Here is a 20,188-nt window from a genome sequence, read left to right on the forward strand (position 1 = left end):
AATGTTAATGCCAAGCAACCTTAGCTTTACCATAGCAAGACCTCCAGGATCCTGTAAGTTGTCTTTATCATAGAGAAATTCTTTTGGAAACTTCCTTTCTCTGTGTCCCTCCTCAACTTAAAAGTATATAACCAATCACTCTTCACAAGTCCTGGGCAGCTCCTTGTACCCATGGGACCTGTCCCCATGCTTTAATAAAACCACATTTTTTTGCACTGAAAATATCTCAAGAATTCTTTCTTGACTGTTCACTCCTAGCCCCCAAAACATCACATTATCAGCTACATGATTTATCAGGGGCAGGGTGAAAATGCAGGGTGCCTTGTTAATAAATTGTTAAGAATTTCAAGACAGTGGGGCAACTGGGTGGCTCAATTGGTTGATTGTCCGATTCTTGATTTTGGCTTAGGTCATGATCCCAGGGTCGTGGGATCGAGCCCAATGTCAGGCTCTGTGCTGAGCATGGAGCCTCCTTAAGAATTCCTCCCTCTTTCTCCCTCTGTCCCTCTCCCCAACTCACACAATCTCTCTCTAAAAAAATCAAATGAGGACATACCAACCATTGTTTGATCTCAAACTCTATTCGGGTAAAAGGTCAGGGGTTGAGCAACCTAGCTCCTCCTGGCTGCAGCAAGTCCCTGAGATGTAAATCTTTAGTGAACATTGTGATTAGAACGGTCAAACATGTTCTTCAAGTTCTTCAGCAACCCCCACCTCTAACCACAAAATTCTCACTTCTGTACACCGGCTTCGCCCCTCTCCCTATATAAACCCTGAGCTATGGCTTGATGGCGTGCTCTTCCAAGGACTCTTTGGGTGCTCAGGAGGGGCCCTCCAGCTGGACTAAAATAAACCTGAATAACCAACTCCTTTTGTGTTTGTGGGCTTTGTCCTCGGTGATTCTCCTTTGGAAAAGGTGGTCTAACACTCCAAAGTCTTTGCCAGCTCACTTTCCCATACCTGGTTTTTATTTCATTTTTCATTGTTTGTGAAATTGCTAGATCTTTACTTTATTTTAGCTTTAGTTTAAGATACCTTGGGATGGGGACTTTAAAGAATATTCCCATGCAGGAATATCCCAAACAATTCCTAGTTTCAGGAAAGTTTCCTGTCTTCTCTGGCCTGACATAGATGGCCTACTTTTTACTTGCTGGTAGAAAAAAACATAGCATCTGCTCATCTGTCTCAGATGATGAGCTTTAGAACCAAGAGCCCTCTTTCTCAGCCCTAAGTCAACACCTCACTTCTGCCTCCCCCTTGCCCTCTTCCTGTTTCTGCACCACCTTAGGTGTAGTCTGCATTACCAGCTCCTGTACCATTCTGGGTGCTTCTGGCACTATTGGCTCCTCCTCCTCCTCTCACTGTCAAGGAGTGAAGAGCACCCCCTTGAAGTGGGTGAACCCCACCCATTTCAGATTTCCCCACTGGTACCCCAGGTAAAATTGACATTGACTTTTAAGGAGACCAGGCAGAACATATTTGGTTTTTAAATTAATTTGAGTGTGGAGGTTACTCAAAAAATTAACCATAGAACTCCCCTATGACCCAGCAATAGCACTGCTAGGAATTTACCCAAGGGATATAGAAATGCTGAGGCATAGGAGCACATGTACCCCAATGTTCATAGCAGCACTCTCAACAATAGCCAAAACATGGAAAGAGCCTAAGTGTCCATCAATGGACAAATGGATCAAGAAGATGTGGTTTATCTATACCATGGAATACTACATGGCAATGAGAAACAATGAAATCTGGCCATGTGTAGCAACATGGATGGACCTTGAGGGTGTTATGCTGAGTGAAATAAGTCAGGCAGAGAAGGACAAATATCATATGTTTGCACGTATAAGAGGATTAGGAGGAACTTAACTGAGGAACAAGGGAAAGGGAGAGAGGCAAACCATGAGAGACTCTTGAATGCTGACAAAAACTGAGAACTGATGGATGTAGGGTGGAGAGGGGATGGGCATGGAGGAGGGCACTCGTGGGGATGAGCACTGGGTGTTATGTGGAAACTAATTTGACAATAAACTATTTGTAAAAAAAATTAATTTCAGTTTGTTGTTTAATTAAGATAGACATGTCTTTACAGTTAATGCTGATTAAATATGAAACATTTTTATTCTACCCTGGTTTACTGAAGGTCAGATAAGCTCATCTTATCTATTGCAATTTGTCAGCAAAACAATGCTTAAAATGATGGTTAATTTTGTCTGTCTCAACGTTGTCATGGGTACTTAAGATAGTCATTGGGTTTAGATAGTCTTTGGCAACCACAAACTTTAAAGTTTTGCTTGGATGATAAATTGGATTGAACTCATTGGACATCTAGGCCTTTTCCAAATAGGATGGAGTGCTAAATCACTGATTACTGAATGTAGGTTTGTGTTTTCGGCTTCTTATTGCAAAGCAGCTAAGGATATTTGGGTCTGTTGGAAAATATGTTTTGTGCTTAAACGTATTCATTAATTTGCCATCTAAAGAATTCTGACACAACACACAGTTCACAATTGATTAGTACTTAGTTTTCACTCGTTTCTAAGAGTTAAAATTCTGCTAAATGTAATTAAGACTGATAGAAATAAGGGAAGCAACTCTGTTTGTAGGAAAGTAGGAGATGTATGAGAAAGATGTAAGGAGCAGGAATACATTTTTTTGAAGGAAAAAGAAAGTAATTTTGTCCTAAAATGAGACTGGCTGTTTGGAGCCAGATATCCTGACTGCAACCCAAGGAGGCCCAGAATTCGATGGCTGGCTCCTAATTGGACCCAACAGTTATGTAGCTCTAACCTGTGGCCATGGCTTCCCCAGGCTGGATAGACTGCTGTACTCTGGGTTTTGCCTGGATGTACAGACTCATTATTAAAACCATTACCAACCCAGCCAATCTTCCAAATTTAAAACAACCACAGATACATTCTGTGACCACAAAAATACTACTGGGTTTCTAACTGGCATGAATACTCAAATGGCCACTTTATTATTTTTTAAGTTTATTTCTTTGAGAGAGCGAGTGAGTATGCACACAGGGGAGGGGCAGAGAGAGGAGAGAACCTCCTTTCAGTGCAGAACCTGTTTGTGGGGCTCAAACTCACAAACTGAGACTATGACTTGAACTGAAATCAAGTGCCAGATGCTCAACCAGCTAAGCCACCCAGATGTCCCTCAAATGGGCACTTATAAATGAGCCCTCTCTTTCCTTTAATGATTGGTTAAACTCCTAGGCTGGAAGATGATTTTTGTCAACTATCCAAGGACTCGTATTTGGGTTTCTTTTTTTTTTATTCTAATAATCTTTTGCTGTTTTCTCCCATACCTCCCCACCTGGTACCCAGACTCCTTCACTGTCATATCTTCAGTCTGGCAGATGATCCTTTCCACTTGGGATATCCATATATGTGGTCTCCTTAGATTCAGCTGCCTCTACCTTTCATATCCTCCTACACATATGTTTCCAACTGACCAATGTTGTCCCATAGGTAGGGACATCTCTACACCTCTATTCAGCAAGAAGTTACAGAAGATAAGACCTTCTAGCCTCAGCAACTTTAAAGATTTTAGGGTCAAGATTATTAGAGGGGTAGGAGGAATGATGTGGAGAACAAAGGTAAAAGAAAAAAAAATTAAACTTCCTTATAACTTACAGCCCACTGACAAGCACTTGGGACAAGCAGAGTGACTGTTATCCAGGAACTCAACTGCCTCCATGTTAATACTTTGCTAGAGGCAAAAGGCACCTTATTTTTTTTTTTTTTTTTTTTTTGAGAGACAGCATGAGAGGGGAGGGTCAGAGAGAGAGGGAGACACAGAATCTGAAACAGATTCCATGCTCTGAGCTGTCAGCACAGAGCCCAATGCGGGGCTGGAACCCATGAACTGTGAGATCATGCCCTGAGCCGAAGTCGGACACTTAACCGACTGAGCCACCCAGGCGCCCCAAAAGGAAACCTTATCTTAACATTAGCCTGATCTCCAGGATCCTGTAAGTCTTTTTTAACATATAAAAATCCCTATGGAAACTGATATATGTTAGCAATCATCCTCCAAGCATATGACCCTCTGATATACATCTGAAGAGTCTCATGACTAAGAGTTTACAGGACGGTAGTAAATGACCTTATCTTAATAGTAGCTAGCCCCTCAAGGTCCTAGAAACCTTGCATTCAAATTCTTTGGAGACTTAACGCTATCCCTAACTGCCTCCCAGCTTGAAAGTATATAATCAATCACTCCTCATAAACCCAGTACAGCTCTTTCTGCCCATGGGTCCTGTCCCCGTGCTTTAATTAAACCACCTATTTGCACCAAACGCATCTCAAGAATTCTTTCTTGACTGCTGGCTCCCATATCCCAACATTTCATATCACACAGAACGTGGTGTATAACCTTCAGAATACTTGAATAAACCTTGTAATTATGCCTTGAGGAACACATACAGAAGACATGTACGCTGAAAACTTCAAACGGCTAAACGTACATTTAACACACTACGAGTTCCATAACTACCTTGGCCTTTTGTCATTTTTCAATACACCGCTAAGGCTCAGTTTATATGAGTATATATATGCTTCTATCAGGAAAAAAGTAAGCTTTTCATCTACTTTACCCCCACTAAGGGCCAAAGAACCAAAAGGAAAAGCCACACAGGCGCACGGGAAACAGAGGCCAACTTCATTCAGCGCCCCTGGCGGACGCTTTTCCTCCACAGAAGCCAAATTCCCAAGTTCCCACGATGCTTAGCAACCGTTACCGGGACAACGCCACTCCCACTCACGCACCTCAGAGTATGGCTGTCCTTGGCATCCCAGAAGGTACTGCGCTGCCTCCGCTGAGCCTTCCGCCTCCCTCCATCCCAACATGCAACGGGCCCGTAAGGTCAAGGGATCGTCATCGGGATGGTTATAGAAATGCCTGAAAATATGCGTTCGATTAAACATTAAAACTGTCCACGATACATCCACAGATGGAAAAGAACTCTAAAGAGAGGTCTCAGTGAATTTTTTTCAGAGAGCTCAGTAGTAAATTTCGAGGAGGAAAGTCAAATAATTCCCCAGACTCGCTCAGGCATCTCATCGGGCAGCCCGCATAGACTCGCGGCATAGGGGCCTCGGGGCTCTAGGCAGGGCACGTGCGGGAGGAAGTGGCGCTGTGTGCTCACGCTCGTAGATCCTTCAGCGTGTAGCCATGGGAGGTCTGGAGAAAAAGAAAGTAAGTGGGGCATATGATGGCGGGGGGTGCGAGAGGGGGACGGGGCGGGAGGTGGGAGCTACAGACCCAGGGGACTGCGCCTTTCCCTGCCCCAGCCCCTCATGCGGACTGAAACGGCTGGGCTCAACGCGATGAGAAACAGCTACGAGAAGGGGTCCGAGGATGGGCGGGGAAGGATATTCGTCCGCTTAAGTTCGGGAAAGAACCTTGGAGTAGGGCTGTGAAAGAAAGTTAGGGTTAGGGTTAGTTTGAAAGTCTCTTCTATTCAACATTTAAGCCGCAATCAGAAAGTTCAGAAGATCTCACATGGGTTCTGGGCCATGGGAGTGCTTAGCGAGCAAACGTGGCAGGGGAAACTCCGTGCCAAGACCCTTAGGAGGGGAAACCTTTCTGTGTGCGAGGAATTAAGACCTCAAGATGGCATGGGGTATAGTAAACCAAGGGAAGAATGGCATTTGGTGAGGTTGAGATTCGACAGAGACCAGATGTACAAGGCCTGTGAGCCATAGTGAGGTACTTGGATTTTATTCCAAGTGCAGTACGACTCAGCTAAAGGGAAAGTACCATGATACAGTTTTTCAAGGATTTCTTGTTGCTGTATGGAGAATCGCCTTAGTGGCATGAAAAGATGGGGGAAGGGATGAAGGTGAGGAAGATGTAGTGGTTTTGTGTTTTCTTCAGATTGAAAGTTTCTGTTGCCTGTTTATGTTTAACCCAACACACTGTTGAACAACCAATAAATGCTAATGTTTGGAGTTACAAAGATTTAAGATGGAAAATCTTCCCTTGCAGCACAGATGTAGATATGTAAACAAATCACGTTAGTTTTTAAAGCTGGGTTTTACAACCGTTTTGAACGAGATAATGCTTTGTTGTGCACCTGACCTGTGCGTTGTATTGTAGGATGTTTAGTATCATCCTGATCTCTTACATATTAGATGCTAGATGGCACTCAACAACCGAAAATGCCTAATTTCCTTCCCTCCATCCCACACATGCCCAGGGAGTAAAATCACCCCAGTTGAGAACTACTTATCCACTTGCTATTTAAAAGGATAAGCATAATGACAGACATATATGTGATGTAAAGCAATGGAAAACACTTAGTGAAGACTCAACTTTCCGAGACAGTCTGAAGCTTATCTCTGTATCTCCAGTGGACAGTGTCTGGAAAGAATAAATAAATGTGTGTGTTTGTTTGTTTTTTTTTTAATTTTTTTTTAATGTTTTATTTATTTCCAGGAGAGAGAGAGACAGCGTGAGCAGGGGAGGGTCAGAGAGAGAGGGAGTCACAGACTGAAATAGGCTCCAGGCTCTGAGCTGGCAGTCAGCACAGAGCCCGACGCGGGGCTCGAACCCACGAACCGCGAGATCATGACCTAAGCGAAAGTCGGACGCTTAACCGACCAAGCCACCCAGGCACCCCAATGAATGTGTGTTTTATGATGAGGGGAGTGATAATAAGCCTCTCGAGAAGCTACCCGTTATTTCTTTAGAGCTGGACCTGGCCATAAGGTCCCTGCTTTCTCACTGCAGAGGATGATCTTATTTGGAAAGGACATGCTTGGGACATTGAACTGCTCCTCTTTATCAGGAATACAGAGATATGAGCAGAAGGCAGCATCTTGGCACTACAGACATCCACATGATTGCATTAGACAGTATGCTCCTTGGGGACAGGTAGAGACCAGGCCTTTTTTGTTTTCCCTGCCCCCATAGCATCTCGCTTAATAGTTGGAACATAGTAGAAGTCCTTTTATTTTCTGTTAAATCAATGAATGGTGGAGGGGAGAGACTTTGGCTTAGAGCATGCATTTTCAACCAGATTTCACCCCCAAGGGAACAAAAATTAGTTGAAGGGATCTTAGATATTTCAATGGTTTGTGGCCCTCTAAAAGACCACTTTGAACAGATCTTTGGTATGTCTATAGTATTAGCATTTTGTAGGGCTACAAGAGGGGATGATTAAAGGGTGAAATGGTCTAAAAAGGCTTCTCATGGTAGGGGTTGGTTATAATGAAAAAGTTGAGAAAACCAGCTTAGTGGATTAGGCGCTGAGGCTCAGTCAGGACTCAGACCTCTGTTTCGAATCCCAGCCCTTAAAAATCTATGTGACCTGGACACACATCATGGTTGTTGTGAGGATTAAATGAAATAATGTGTGGAAATCACTAATCAAAATAGCCAATATTTAGAGCCACTACTAAGTGCTTGGAATACCACCTGATCCATAGCAACCTCATGGTCACCAGCCTCATGCAGGTGTGTTTGTCCTTTATGTTGATTACTGCGAGGACAGTGCAGGAGAGCTTGTTCAGGTGGGTGGACTCCCTCCCTATCGCATTTCCTGTCCCAGAAGCCTCTCAGCTACTTATGCACAGTGATAGTTGCCCCTACCACAAGGCATGCCCGGAGATTGATGTCATCACTGCAGTCATTGCTAATGGTCACTTGGTTTTTTCTCTCCCCAAGTATGAACGAGGCTCTGCCACTAACTACATCACCCGAAACAAAGCCCGGAAGAAGCTGCAGCTGAGCCTGGCTGACTTCAGGTGAGGCTGGAGAGCAGTAGCATAGGGAGCCCACTGGGGCTGCCTGAACAGTGAATCCTACTCAGTGATGGTGAAAACTCAGCCACATCCCTGACTTCCCTGTGCCACCACAAACTCTGTCCAGAATTCTGACATTTCTCCTTTCTCATCCTCTTTCTCATCTGGCTTTGCTTTAGTGAGCTGTGCTTTGTGGTGGTCTCTGGGGAAGCTGGAGAATGGGTCTTGCCATACTGAGTCATGAGAATGGGTTCACTGGTAAAAGGCATTGCTACTCTCTGGCTGGGTCTTTGTCACTCATTCCCTCCATTCTGGCAGAAGAGACCCATGATCCTGCAGCTAGGGTTCTCAACTCCTCAGAGTGAAATCCATATCTTTCCACAGCCTGTGGGCCCTGCCACATGGCCCGCTTTTAGTCACCCAGCACTTTTCGCTCCTACAGCTTCTGTCCTTCCTAGGATGCCTTTCCCTCTACCTTTTATATGGCTGAAATGTGGATTTCTCCGCAAGGCCTTTCCTGACTCCCTTTGCGAAAAGGGACACCTGCCATCTGGCCCCTATCGACATTCTGATTGTTTCCTTTCTGGTACTTGTGACAGTCTACTTTAGGTGACTTTTGGGGAACTTGGATTGTCAGATCCTGCACTAGGATGTGACATTCTCCGAAGGCAAGGCCCTCATTTTCCTTGTTCACTGCTTTTTTGCTGGCCTGGTGTGGCCAGTGCTCACTACGTTAACTGACAGAGGGAATGATTTTTATCTTCCAGGCGGCTGTGCATCCTGAAGGGCATTTATCCCCATGAACCCAAACATAAGAAGAAGGTTAACAAGGGTTCCACAGCGGCCCGAACTTTTTACCTTCTCAAAGACATCAAGTTCCTCCTCCATGAACCCATTGTCAACAAGTTCCGGGAATACAAGGTGAGGCCTGGGCTCTAGGGTCTGGAGGGTCCATTGCTGCTCTGTGACCCACCAACTGTGACCTTGGGCAGATTGTTTAACCTCTCTGAGCAAGCCTATGGAAGGGTGAAGTAATTCTACCTCAAAGGAATGTCTTGAGGATTAACCAGGTGAAATCACATGTGTGGAAATCATTTGCACAGAACCTGGCAAATGATTAATGCTTTACTAGTTGTACCTTTCCCCTGGTTCTTTGGCAGGAATAAGTTTATTGCCTTTGAAGCAAAGGTAGTGCTATTTCAGGGGCTTTTCTCTGCCCAAAGAAACTGCTCCTTTTCTAATTCTTTCGGGAATTGCTCCCAGAAGACCAAGCTTTTCATTCCACATAGAAACTATTAAATGCTTAAATACCACAGGGAAAGTAGAAGTCTCATAGAAAATGCAGATAATTGAGAGTAGACTGCTGTTACTGAAGGCTTCACTAAGCTGCAGGGCCAGGCCAAGGCCCTGTGTTAGGAGGGGTGAGGCGCCACCTGGTGGCCACAGGAGACTGGCCAGCACCTGCTGCTGGCCCTCTTGTTCGAGTGCACTGAAGCTCACTGCATTGGAGGTGGGCCTTTTGTGGGAAATGGCTGTCTTGGAACTGCTGTTCACGACCCCAGCAGAGGCAGCCTTAGAGCCTCTGAAGAGCACCAAGGGCAAGCCTGACCAAAAGTACTTATAGGGAAGAAATCAGTTGGCTTAGAGGACCTTCTGGGCCCGTGACTGGCCTCAGCTAGAATTTCCTGTGTGACCTAGCCCCATATGTGGATCCCTGGCTTTTTTTATGCCCATGCAGACTGGTGCTGAGAATGAAGGCCAGCCTTCCTGGCCCCGAGCTGTTTTGCTGGCAGGTCACTTGGCCTCAGTTGGAAAATAGAGCTGAAAACATTTTTTCATGTGAACATGTGGAGTCAGCACATCTAAATGGTTATCTCTGGTCATCCATCACAGGTACAGCAGGCTGGCTCTGCTCATCAGTGTGGGTCAGTTTTGATGTTTTTTGGAGTTTGCTGTTTTATACATCCTGGGCTGAGAGGATCAAAAAGCACAGTCAGACAGCTGTGGTCAGCTTCAGAAGGCCTTAAGAGTCCTCCTGCCCCATGCATCCCTCTTCAGTGGAAGAGGGGTCTCAGGAGCCTTTGGCCCCAGCATCAGTGATCTTCTCTCACCCAGGTGTTTGTCCGGAAGCTCCGGAAGGCCTATGGGAAGAGTGAGTGGAACACTGTAGAGCGGCTGAAGGAGAATAAGCCAGACTACAAACTTGACCACATTGTCAAGGAGCGGTGAGTTGGGGACTCAGTCCTAGCACTGGGATTAAGACCAGGACCCTGCTTACGTTGCTGGCATCCTTTTGGAGGAAGCAAAACCAAAAAAACCCCAAAAAAACAAAAAACAAAAAAACCCCAACCAAATAAATTGCTATAATGATTGCAAGTCACAGTGAGAGCCATGTGGGATGCTAACCATATAAAGGGACCTGGGGGACATATGTAACTTACAGGTTTGTCAGATAGGTGTTTTGGGGCAGATGTTTCAGCCAGCCAAAGAAAGCCTGATCAAAGCAAGGGAAACAGTAGGTGCAAAGGCCCTGTGGTGATTGAGAGCCACAGTTCTGGGAATGCACACCAGGCACATGGTCATACCTGGCAGATGTGGCTGGCTGCCTCTGATCTTAAGTGTTTCTTGTCCAGCTTTCTCAGCAGCCCCACTCATCTGTTTGCTAACCAACAACTGTTTTTCTTAACCAAGCAGTTTTGGCCTCCAGGAGACATTTGGCAATGTCTGAAGACACTTGTGGTTCTTATGACTCGGACCTGGGCTTGGGGGTGGGCAAGGATTCTACTAGTGTTTAATGGGTAAAGGCCAGGGATGCTGCTAAACAGGACAGTCCCCACCACACAGAACAACCAAATTATTGGTAGTGGTAATGTTCAGAAACTCAGAGCTAGTGAATGTCCACTTTCTCTTGGGGGCTGATGGCCTGGGAACACTTAGTTCCAGGCTGGATGGACTTGACTCATTGAGTCAGGCTAGCCCTTGGGCTAGCATGGGAAGAGCCCTGGCCTAGGAGCCCAACATGTCTTCTCACCATAACTCTGCAGCCTGCAAGCTGGGTGGCCTGAGAACAGTTCCTACTCCGAGCAAGTTTTCTTCTCAGAGAGAGATAATAGCTCCTGTCCTGCCTGTGACATACAGTTGTTGTGTGGAGCAGATGTAACAGTACACACACAAAAAAGCAAGTGCCTGGATTCATGTCCACACCGGGTGGCTGTGTTCAAGTCTGTGTTACCTCCATCTCCTTAGCCATCCCTTAAAAACAACAACAACAACAAAAAAAAAAAAATGGGTGGCTCAGGTGCTGTTTCTACAGAGGCCCTGGGGTGGTGGGTTTGTCTGTGAAGTGTAGAGAGAGGAAAACTTTGAGGCACCAGAGGGGGCCAGTTGAGGCTCCCACCTACACACAAGAAAACCAGATGCCCCTCTTCCTGTTGTCTTTGGAGAGGCCCCTGCAGCCTTTCTTCTATCTTGGTATGGTTTGGAGACTGGCAGGTTCCTCCTGACACATTGCAAGGAGTGTTGCCCTAGAAAGACTGTGACCACCTCTGGTCTTGTGGCTTCAGAGCCCTTTTTTGAAGCGGCAGAACCCTTTCTGCCAAAGAAAGCTTCCTGGAAGGCAGTTAGGGTGCCAGAGGCTCCGACAACCACTCTGGCTGAGGGAGGGAGACCTGAGGCCCTGTCTGTCCACTTGTCCCCAAGTGTTTCCAGGGAACTGCAGGAGCCCAGTTTTAAACCAGTAGTCTGCTCCAACAATGTCATTTTTCAAATGATATCACTGGAATTGGGTGAGGCAAAATGACCCATTCTGGGGCATAGCTGAGACAAATCCAGGTATAATTACACATCCTCCAGCGTCCTCTCCATGACCCAAGCCCCCATCCCCCCATTCACTAGGCTGGATCCTGCCAAGGATGGCTTGTTCTCGTCAGCTTCCTAATTTACCACAGGATTCCTGAAAACACTTTCTTGCTCTGGCTTTTCCTGGCCCAGGACTGAAAAAATTCCAGCATTATTATCATCTGGTTCTAACTGGCTCTGCAAACTTAGAGGTCTGGATGGTGAGGCACAAGACATAAGCCACTCTAGTGACCTGTGGCTAGGCCAAGCCCTAAGTGCTGCTGAGTGCGGGCAGGCCCCCACTCTCCACCTTGGTCCACTAGGTCAGCCTCACATTTTTCTGCTTTCTGTTTTGGACGTCCAGGTACGTTTGCTTTGAACAGCAGTTTCCACCTTGAAAAACAGCCACTGACTCGGTCTACCCTCTTTGGCCACAAATAGAAATGGGTCCATGCTGACTCTTTGGGGAGCAGTGGGTGTCTTCAGCACCTCTATTGGGATTTCTCTGATTCTCAGAGCTAAGTGGGCATGTCCTCATTCCATGGTTCCTCCCAGGCCTCTGGGCATTGCCCAACTTTGTGGTCAGGAGATGGGAATGGCAAGGCCTGATTGGGAATGGGGCCTCTGGGGTGACCTACAGGGTGGGCAAGGAGTTCAGGGTCCCCCTGGGAATCCAGGCTGACTGAGCCTGTGGGTGGGCACTGTCCTCTTGGCCATGCAGGTACCCCACGTTCATAGACGCTCTGCGGGACCTGGATGATGCCCTCTCCATGTGTTTCCTCTTCTCCACCTTCCCACGGACTGGCAAGTGCCACGTGCAGACCATTCAGCTATGCCGTCGGCTCACAGTGGAGTTTATGCACTATGTCATTGCTGCCCGTGCCCTGCGCAAGGTAAGTCCAGGCCCCCCTGGGAGAGGGGGACCATCCTACTCCCTCCTCTGTCTCCGCGTTTCACCATACTGTCCTCTCCTCAAAGGTCTTCCTGTCCATCAAAGGCATTTACTACCAGGCCGAGGTACTGGGGCAGCCCATTGTGTGGATCACACCCTATGCCTTCTCCCATGATGTGAGTATGCCCACGGGGAAGGCAGGGGCCTGTGCTGGGTCATTGCTCCTTCTCTGGCTCCTAACAGAGATAAGGGCTTGGGCAGGGCCGGGGGTTTGTTGTCCTGCATGGTCCAGCATGTGCTGGGTTCCTGAGTGTGGCCGGTGGTAGGATGTGGGGTGAGGAGTGTCCCACACAGCATTATGGTAAGAACTGGAGCCAGCCTGTCTCCAGCATCCCCCAGCTGAGTGACCTTAGACATGTTCCTGCACCTCTCTGTGCCTCCCTTAATGATGTGCTTCCACTTTCTAAGCCTTGTCCTGAGGATTTAAGGGGGAGAAAATCTTTCAAAGTGCCTGGTGCCTGGCCTTTTGAGGTTGCTGAGTGAACAGTGAGCAGCTTCCAAGGCTTGGACAATAGCCGAGCCCAGCCCTACCCTCAGACCGATGGGGTTGGCATCTTACTTCGGCGCTAGTGGTTGCCAGACCTTGGCCAGGCTATTCTGCTCATCTCCTCAGCTTCCCCGGACTCCTACCCAGTGCTGGGGGGACTGGGTGAGGAGGATGAGTGTATGAGAAGCTTTTAGCACATGGCACTACTTATTTATCTTGGTTTAGACTGGGAATTTTTGGCAGGGATCCACAGAGAGAAATCCTGGTTTTGCCTTCTCGTGGGGCAGCATTAGCGTCTAGTCCCCCCCACAGTCTTGGCCAGGCTCTCCCTCTGCCTCATTTGTCACTGTGTGGGCCTGCATTTGGCCCAGTTTCCTGCCTGTGCCTTGAACAGCAAATGCACCAGCCTGCCTGGACAGTGTTTGCTGACCAAATTGTCAGGGGCTCCAGGGGGAGCTGGGGGTCAGGGCCCCTCCCATTTACTCTGGGCTGGCAGGGGTCCGAGGCCAGAATTCACTCTGACCGCAGGGCAGTGGAGATGTGTGGGGGCAGGCTGCAGTGTGTGGGTGAGAGGCAGCATGGCCCTCAGCAACCCCCTCTCCCCACTCTCCGATGCAGCTGTGTGTGTCACGGCCTGTGACCCTTCCCTCTTTCCTGTTCCTTCCCTCCTCTCCTCTCCTTCTTCCTGTCTTCTTGCCATGCTTCCTTCCTCTCTGGCCCTGTCTCTCCTTCCTTCTCTCTGATGTCCTACCCCTGTGCTGCTCAGACTGGTCTTTGTATGTCCTCTGGGTAGTGAATAGGGCCCTGTGGAGGCCAGCCTCCACACAGCTGACCCTGGGGGAAGGGAACAGGCTGCCCATTCCTCCTTCCTCCCTGGCCAGCTTACCGCTACTACTTCCTTTCAGCAGGAGAATGAGGGACTAGTCCTGGGTCATAGCTGAGGCCCTTGTGTCTTCTTTCCCTGAGCAGCCAGTGATGGACTCTTCAAAGTATGACCCAGGCAAGCAGTAGGGGGGATGGAGAGGGGGTTGGAGGGACCTTGCTCAGCACTATGCAGTGCAGAATGGAGTTGGTCCTCAGATGCTTCTCTAGTAGATGCTCTTAGAAGGACAGAGAGGTGAGTAGGGGGACAGGTGGGGTACCTCTTGGTCCCTGCATCCTCGCACTCACGCTGCCCAGTGGCAAAATAGAGAAACAGTTCAGAGTCATGGGCATGGCCAGCATAAAAAGGGACGTTGTGATCAGTATCAGTTTTGACACTGCTCGACATATCCTGCCATCCAGATCCCAGTGGTCAACAAGGATGGGCTAGCCTCCTGGGTTGTGGAGGGCAGTGCTGCTCAAGAGACGAGGCTCTTTGTCTGGCTCTCAGATCCTTCCCCTGTTTTGCTTTATCAGCTCCTCAAGGGCAAAGATGAGTCCTTTGATGTTCCCTGCTTGCTGGGTTGGCAGCTCTTGAGGGTAGCTGTGTGCCTTTGCCCCAAGCAAGCAGCTTTTCTCCCGCCATTTCTCCAGAGCTTCCTGGGGCTAAGCCAGGCAGCTATTCCACCCTATCTTGGATCCTTAAGTTGTGCCTTTGTCTCTGGCTTGGAACTGGGGCTGAGTCTCTGAATTGAGTGTCCATCCTTCCTGCCAAGGCTTGAGGATGCTGAATTCCAGCCACCCAGGGTGATAGACTGCTTGCTGCAGGGCCGCCTCTCCCAGCTGGACTGCCAGTGAGGCTGGGCTCCGGGAGGCTAGCAGGCTAGGCCCAGAGAAGACATTTAATAAAGATTATGGGATGGTTGATGGAGAAAAATGAACTCTGACCAGACTGGTGCTGGAAGGCTACCTCTGTGACCAAAGTCTGGTCTGAGCTGGGATTTACAGGATGAGTGGGGAGCTTGGGCAGGGACAGGGGAGCTCCACCCAGTCCTGGGAGCAGCATGACAGAGCTTTCCATTTTTTCCCTTTCATCTCCTGCTTTCTGGCTCAGGGATCTGGACTGACCTCAGGATGCCCCTAACCTTTGGGACGCCTATCCAGAGCCTCAACCAAAATGCTCCTGGGTAGGACATGCCACCTGGCCCCTTCTCATGGAACAGAGCTCCAAAGGCAGGGCTACCATGGGGAAGCCTTGGGCAGGCTGGAGTCCCCTGCCCCGTGTGGGTTGTCAATGCTGTCTTTCCCCTGTACCTGTACTGCCAATGAGTCTTTTGTGTCCCCCCAGCACCCAACAGATGTTGACTACAGGGTCATGGCCACCTTCACCGAGTTCTACACCACTCTTTTGGGCTTCGTCAACTTCCGCCTCTACCAGTCGATCAACCTGCATTACCCACCCAAGGTAGGGTCCCAGCCTGGTTCTTTCTCAAAGTGCAGTAGGGGCCATGGCCCTTCTCTCCCTGCATGGATGCAGGGGGCTGTGGCATCTTCTTCTTCTGACCTTCCCCCTGCCTTGCAGCTGGAGGGTCAGGCCCAGGCAGAGGTGAAGGCCAATGAGGACACCTATGCATTGGACTCTGAGAGCTCTATGGAGGTGAGAGGCTTCTAGAGCACTGGCCTTGCATCCCCTCAGAAGGCTGGGTCCTGGCCTGGGGATGGGGCTGTGCATGGCTAGATGAGTGGGCTCGGGGCTTGCCCTTGGAACCCAAGCCCACTGATGTCCCAGAACTGTCGCTACTCCCCCTTCCCCACCGTGACCGTGTACCCAGACAAGATCTCCCACCTGCAAGCAGCAGACCTGCTTCTTTCCTATAGAAACTGGCGGCCCTTGGTGCCAGTCTGGCCCGCATGGTGGTACCTATGGAGGAGGAGACTGAGGTGGACGAGTTTCCTGCTGATGGGGTGAGGACTGTGTACCGGGGTGGTGGGGAGCATTGGGACTGAGGACCTAGATGGGAGCTGGGGACCATCCCCACCCTCTGCCCTCCAGTGTGGGTATGGGCAGGCCTGATGGTGCCATGGTCCCTTTTGTGGCAGGAGATGACGGCCCAGGAGGAGGATCACAGGAAGGAGCTGGAGGCACAGGAAAAGCACAAGAAGCTCTTTGAGGGCCTGAAGTTCTTCCTGAACCGCGAGGTGCCCCGTGAGGCCCTAGCTTTTGTCATCAGGTGGGAGGCTGACGGCGCTGGCTCTGCCACACTCTGGGCTGTGTCCTGCCCTAGATGCCTGGCAGTAACATCAGGGTGGTGTCAGCATCCACCCCTTGGTGCTTGCGCAGATTCACCAGAGTGGGTGTGGAGAGTGCTTGGCTCACTCTGGAACATGCAGCAGACACTCGTCAAAGAGCAGCTGGCATTGCTTTCTTACCACTTTAGGACAGGCCTCCACTGGGCTGGCATTGGATATATTGGCCTGATGACAGGGGTGATCCTGATGTGGGGTGGGGACAGGTGTGTCCTGGAGGGTGAGCTTGTGGGCCAGTGAGTCCCAGGGCAGCCACTTCATACTGAATACTTTTGTGGCCCCCTCCTGTACCTGTAGGAGTTTTGGGGGTGATGTGTCCTGGGACAAGTCTCTGTGCATTGGGGCCACATATGACGTCACAGACTCCTGCATCACCCACCAGATTATTGACCGGCCTGGGCAGCAGACACCTGTTATCGGCAGGTAAGCCCCCAAGAGTCTCATCTTCCTCCTCCTGTTTGGGTTTCTGAGTGCAGAGGTTTGTCTCAAGTGTGGATGCAGTGGGGTTTCAGGTTGTTTCCATGACCGGTCTCTGCCACCAGGTACTATGTGCAGCCCCAGTGGGTGTTTGACTGTGTGAATGCCCGACTCCTCCTCCCTGTGGCAGACTACTTCCCTGGAGTGCAGTTACCTCCACACCTCTCACCTTTCGTATCAGAGAAGGAAGGAGATTATGTCCCTCCTGAGAAGCTGAAGCTGCTTGCCCTGCAGCGGGGAGAGCACCCAGGTGAGTGGGCCAGGCAATGGGTGGGCGGGTTTGTCCAGGCTGGCTTTGGCCTCCTTGGCCCCACCTGACTATTTCCCTTCTTGGCTACAAAGATGGCAAGCTCCTTAGAATGGGCGGCAGGGGCACAAAGCCTTTTAAGTCTACCTTTGGAGTAAGATTTAGGAGAAGGGAACAGTTATGTTCTCTGATCAGCTGTTCCTTGATGTTCAAAGTAACTGAACAGGAATGGTTTGGAAGTTGTCATCGGTATTTATGTAGGAGGTGGCAGAGCTCAGGAGGAGGCACCTCAAATTTTCTGAAGGTGTTTGGGTCTGTGGGGAGAGGTGCTAGAAGGAGCTGTGGTTGGGACAACCCTGTACAATCTTTGGAACGTCTTCATGGCTGAGGAGTGTGGTGCCTGGCCCTGGTTCTCACCCTACAAGGAGGAGAGCAGGCTCAGAAGTCATTGGTTATTTATAGGAACTATGGATGAATCTGAAGAGGAGGATGAGGAGGAAGATAATGATAGTGATGGTGACAAAGGAGGAGAAAATGAAGAGGAGGAAGATACGGAGGCCGGTTCAGAAAAGGAAGAAGAGGCACAACTGACAGCCCTGGAGGAGGAGAGGATTGAGGGGAAGGTACTGGGAAGCTTACTGGGGGCAGTCTTGGAAGCGGCTTCACTGGCCATCTTTGGTGCCAGCCCTGGGCCAAGAAGGGCAAGAGCCAGGGAATGGTGGGGTTGGGGTATCCACAAGTGTTGACCCTGTGTCTCTAGAAGCCCAGAGTGATGGCAGGCACTGTGAAGCTGGAGGACAAACAGCGGTTGGCCCAGGAGGAGGAGAATGAAGCCAAGCGCCTGGCCATCATGATGATGAAGAAGCGGGAGAAGTACCTTTATAACAAGATCATGTTTGGCAAGAGGCGCAAAATCCGAGAGGTGAGTCCCTGCCACCTGCCTGAGACTCTAGGCATGGCCACCAGATGTGGCTGCACGTGTGTGCTTGGGCCAGCTGGCTCTCTGTGCCAATTCAATGCCCTTTTGTAGCCTTTTTCTGAGGTTGCCCGCCTGGCCTGGCCTAGCTCCTGCACCCCCACCCAGGCCTGCGTGGGCATCTTGGTGTCAACATCTTGGGCTTTTTTCAGGGCTTCAGTCTCTTTCTTACACCCAGCCATTTCTGAGTCTACTGGGCTCTGGGGACAGAGGTGTCCAGCAGACTCAGAGCCTGCTTTCACAAAGGACCACATAACAGAAAGCAGGAAGGGACTATGGAATGTTTTAAATTTCTATTTTGTCTCTTGTTCACAAAGCCATGTATGCTCATTGTAAAAAAAAAATTTTTTTTTTAAGTTCTTTGCACACCAGCACTCTGTAATGGGTGGTATGGAAATGGCTCACAGTCCTGCCGTTGGAGTGATCTATAGTAACAGCATACCACTTTCTTTTGTGTGTGTAATAACAGGTTATTTTGGAGCCATCATCCTATATACAGGTTGTCTTAACAGTATGTTTTTTATTTAACCATAGAGTGAATTTCTTGCCATGACCTCACACAAGTAGGATTAGAAAGTTTTTCATTTTTAGGTATTCTTAGAAAACACCTTTGAGCGCCCCTTTGAAGTCTCTGCAGGGTAAATTCTTAGGCATGTCATTGCCAGGTTGAAAGGCCTGTATGTGTTTTGTAGTAGGTATTACCAAATGGTCCCCAGGGGAAAAGACTATTGTTCCAGGTTGACACCTCGCCAGCAGCCTGGCAGAGGTTTGATTGGCACTCAGCTTTCCCAAGGAGAAGGGTAACTGGGGCAGTTGCCTCCGGCTCTAGGAACGTGGGATCCTACTAGCTCTGGGCCTATAACATAATAGTTATGAAAGCAGAGGTAAAGGCACATTTAATGACCTGAGGTGGTTCAAATAATTCTTTTTCCTTCTGGTAATTTGCTTCTTTAGTTTTTGTGGAGGCTCTGCCTTTAAGGAATGGTCTTGAGTAGAAGTATCCTACAATCACAGCTTGATCCCCCCTTCTTCCTCACAGGCCACCAAATTGGCAGAGAAGCGGAAAGCCCACGACGAGGCTGTGAGGTCTCAGAAGAAAGCCAAGAAGGCCAAGCCGGTGTGACGGGCAGCAGCCTCTTGATGGACAAGGCCCACTCCTGGCAGCTGGACTTGGCACAGGCAGGCCAGAGGACCTAGGCTTGGTGGCAGACCAGAATCTCTTCTCTTTTCATCCCCTTCCTCCCCCTGCCGGGTCTGGCTTCCTCTCAAGCTTTCTGGCTGGAGCCCCAGCCTCCCTTGGATGGAGCTCCCTGCTGGTGGCTGGGCAGAGGAGAGGCCAGCCCAACTTGATGCTCCCAGGAATCAGTGACATGGGGGGCGGGGGCCTGGCCAGCCCCTCACCAGCTGCTCCCTGTTCCCTGACTTTCTGCAGTGTACCCTTCCCCCCACAGTTGGACTGGTGATTTTCCTGCTGCTGTGATGGGGTGAGGGTGGCGAAGCATTTGTTATTAAACAACTGGAGTTTTGGAATGATTTGAATTCTGTGTCCATGAACTTTCTTGGGATTGGAGAAGGGTCACCTAATGAAGTGGAGTCTACCCTTGGTTCACATTCCAGCCCAGGTACTTTTCTCCTGGAAACATTGCTTCCTTGTGTGTAAATCAGGGGGTAGAAATTATGGAGCCTCTCTGGGGAGCCAGGTGTGCTGCTGGTAAGGAGGGCTCAGTGATAATGTTATGCAGACTTAGTGTCAGGTGTCTAGAAAGTAAGGTGCTCTGTAATTCCAGCTGTGATTGTCATAGCTTTCTGCTGGAATAAGACTAGAAGGTGAAAGCCAGTAGCTAAATGATTCGTGGGGCTTCAGTTGAGGGGTACCTAGCTTTACCTTGTAGGCTCGTGGGCAGAATCTACTGAGTAACAGTAACCCCCAGTGTGGGCATTGCCACCAGTTTTGACTTGTGACCCTTGCTGGGCCATCCTTACAGCTTCCCACCTGACCCTGCCAGTGCCCTTGCTGAGGTCTGGAGAGACATGCCTTTGCCTAGATTGCCAGTGTCCCCACAGCAGAGTCAGGGCCAGAAACCAAGGCTCAGGACAGTCACTCAGCCCCTGCCAGATCAGGCAGGGAGTTTCTGAATAGCGTCCTCAGGGCTGAGGGCTATCAGGAACTGGGAACAGGATGGTGGAGTTTGGGTTTGAAACGGGGCTCCATGTTCCCCCAATCTGGGCACCTGAGGGCCTTGGCCTGTGCCCAGGCTCTCTAGAAGTGTTTTGGGCAGTGGCTGCA

At 49.2% G+C, this 20,188-nt stretch overlaps 1 protein-coding gene across 2 annotated transcripts; it reads left to right on the forward strand.

The window, feature by feature from the left end:
* The first annotated feature begins 5,129 nt into the window (after nt 1–5,129).
* Nucleotides 5,130–19,440, forward strand: PES1 (pescadillo ribosomal biogenesis factor 1). Of its 2 annotated transcripts, none has more exons than XM_077761600.1 (15): nt 5,130–5,208; nt 7,681–7,760; nt 8,525–8,678; nt 9,873–9,982; nt 12,316–12,487; nt 12,573–12,662; nt 15,243–15,359; nt 15,477–15,551; nt 15,773–15,859; nt 15,995–16,125; nt 16,499–16,624; nt 16,744–16,928; nt 17,388–17,548; nt 17,686–17,847; nt 18,941–19,440. In XM_077761600.1, exons 1-15 carry the CDS (start codon nt 5,185–5,187, stop codon nt 19,022–19,024), a joined length of 1,758 nt encoding a protein of 585 aa, XP_077617726.1. In that variant the 5' UTR covers nt 5,130–5,184; the 3' UTR covers nt 19,025–19,440. The 2 variants fall into 2 exon arrangements, with proteins under 2 accessions (XP_077617726.1, XP_077617727.1); XM_077761601.1 differs by lacking the exon at nt 5,130–5,208 and adding an exon at nt 6,870–6,888.
* The last annotated feature ends 748 nt before the right edge of the window (nt 19,441–20,188 follow it).

Source organism: Crocuta crocuta, unplaced genomic scaffold, assembly GCF_008692635.1.
Source record: "Crocuta crocuta isolate KB4526 unplaced genomic scaffold, BGI_CrCroc_1.0 scaffold348, whole genome shotgun sequence".
NCBI lineage: Eukaryota > Metazoa > Chordata > Mammalia > Carnivora > Hyaenidae > Crocuta > Crocuta crocuta.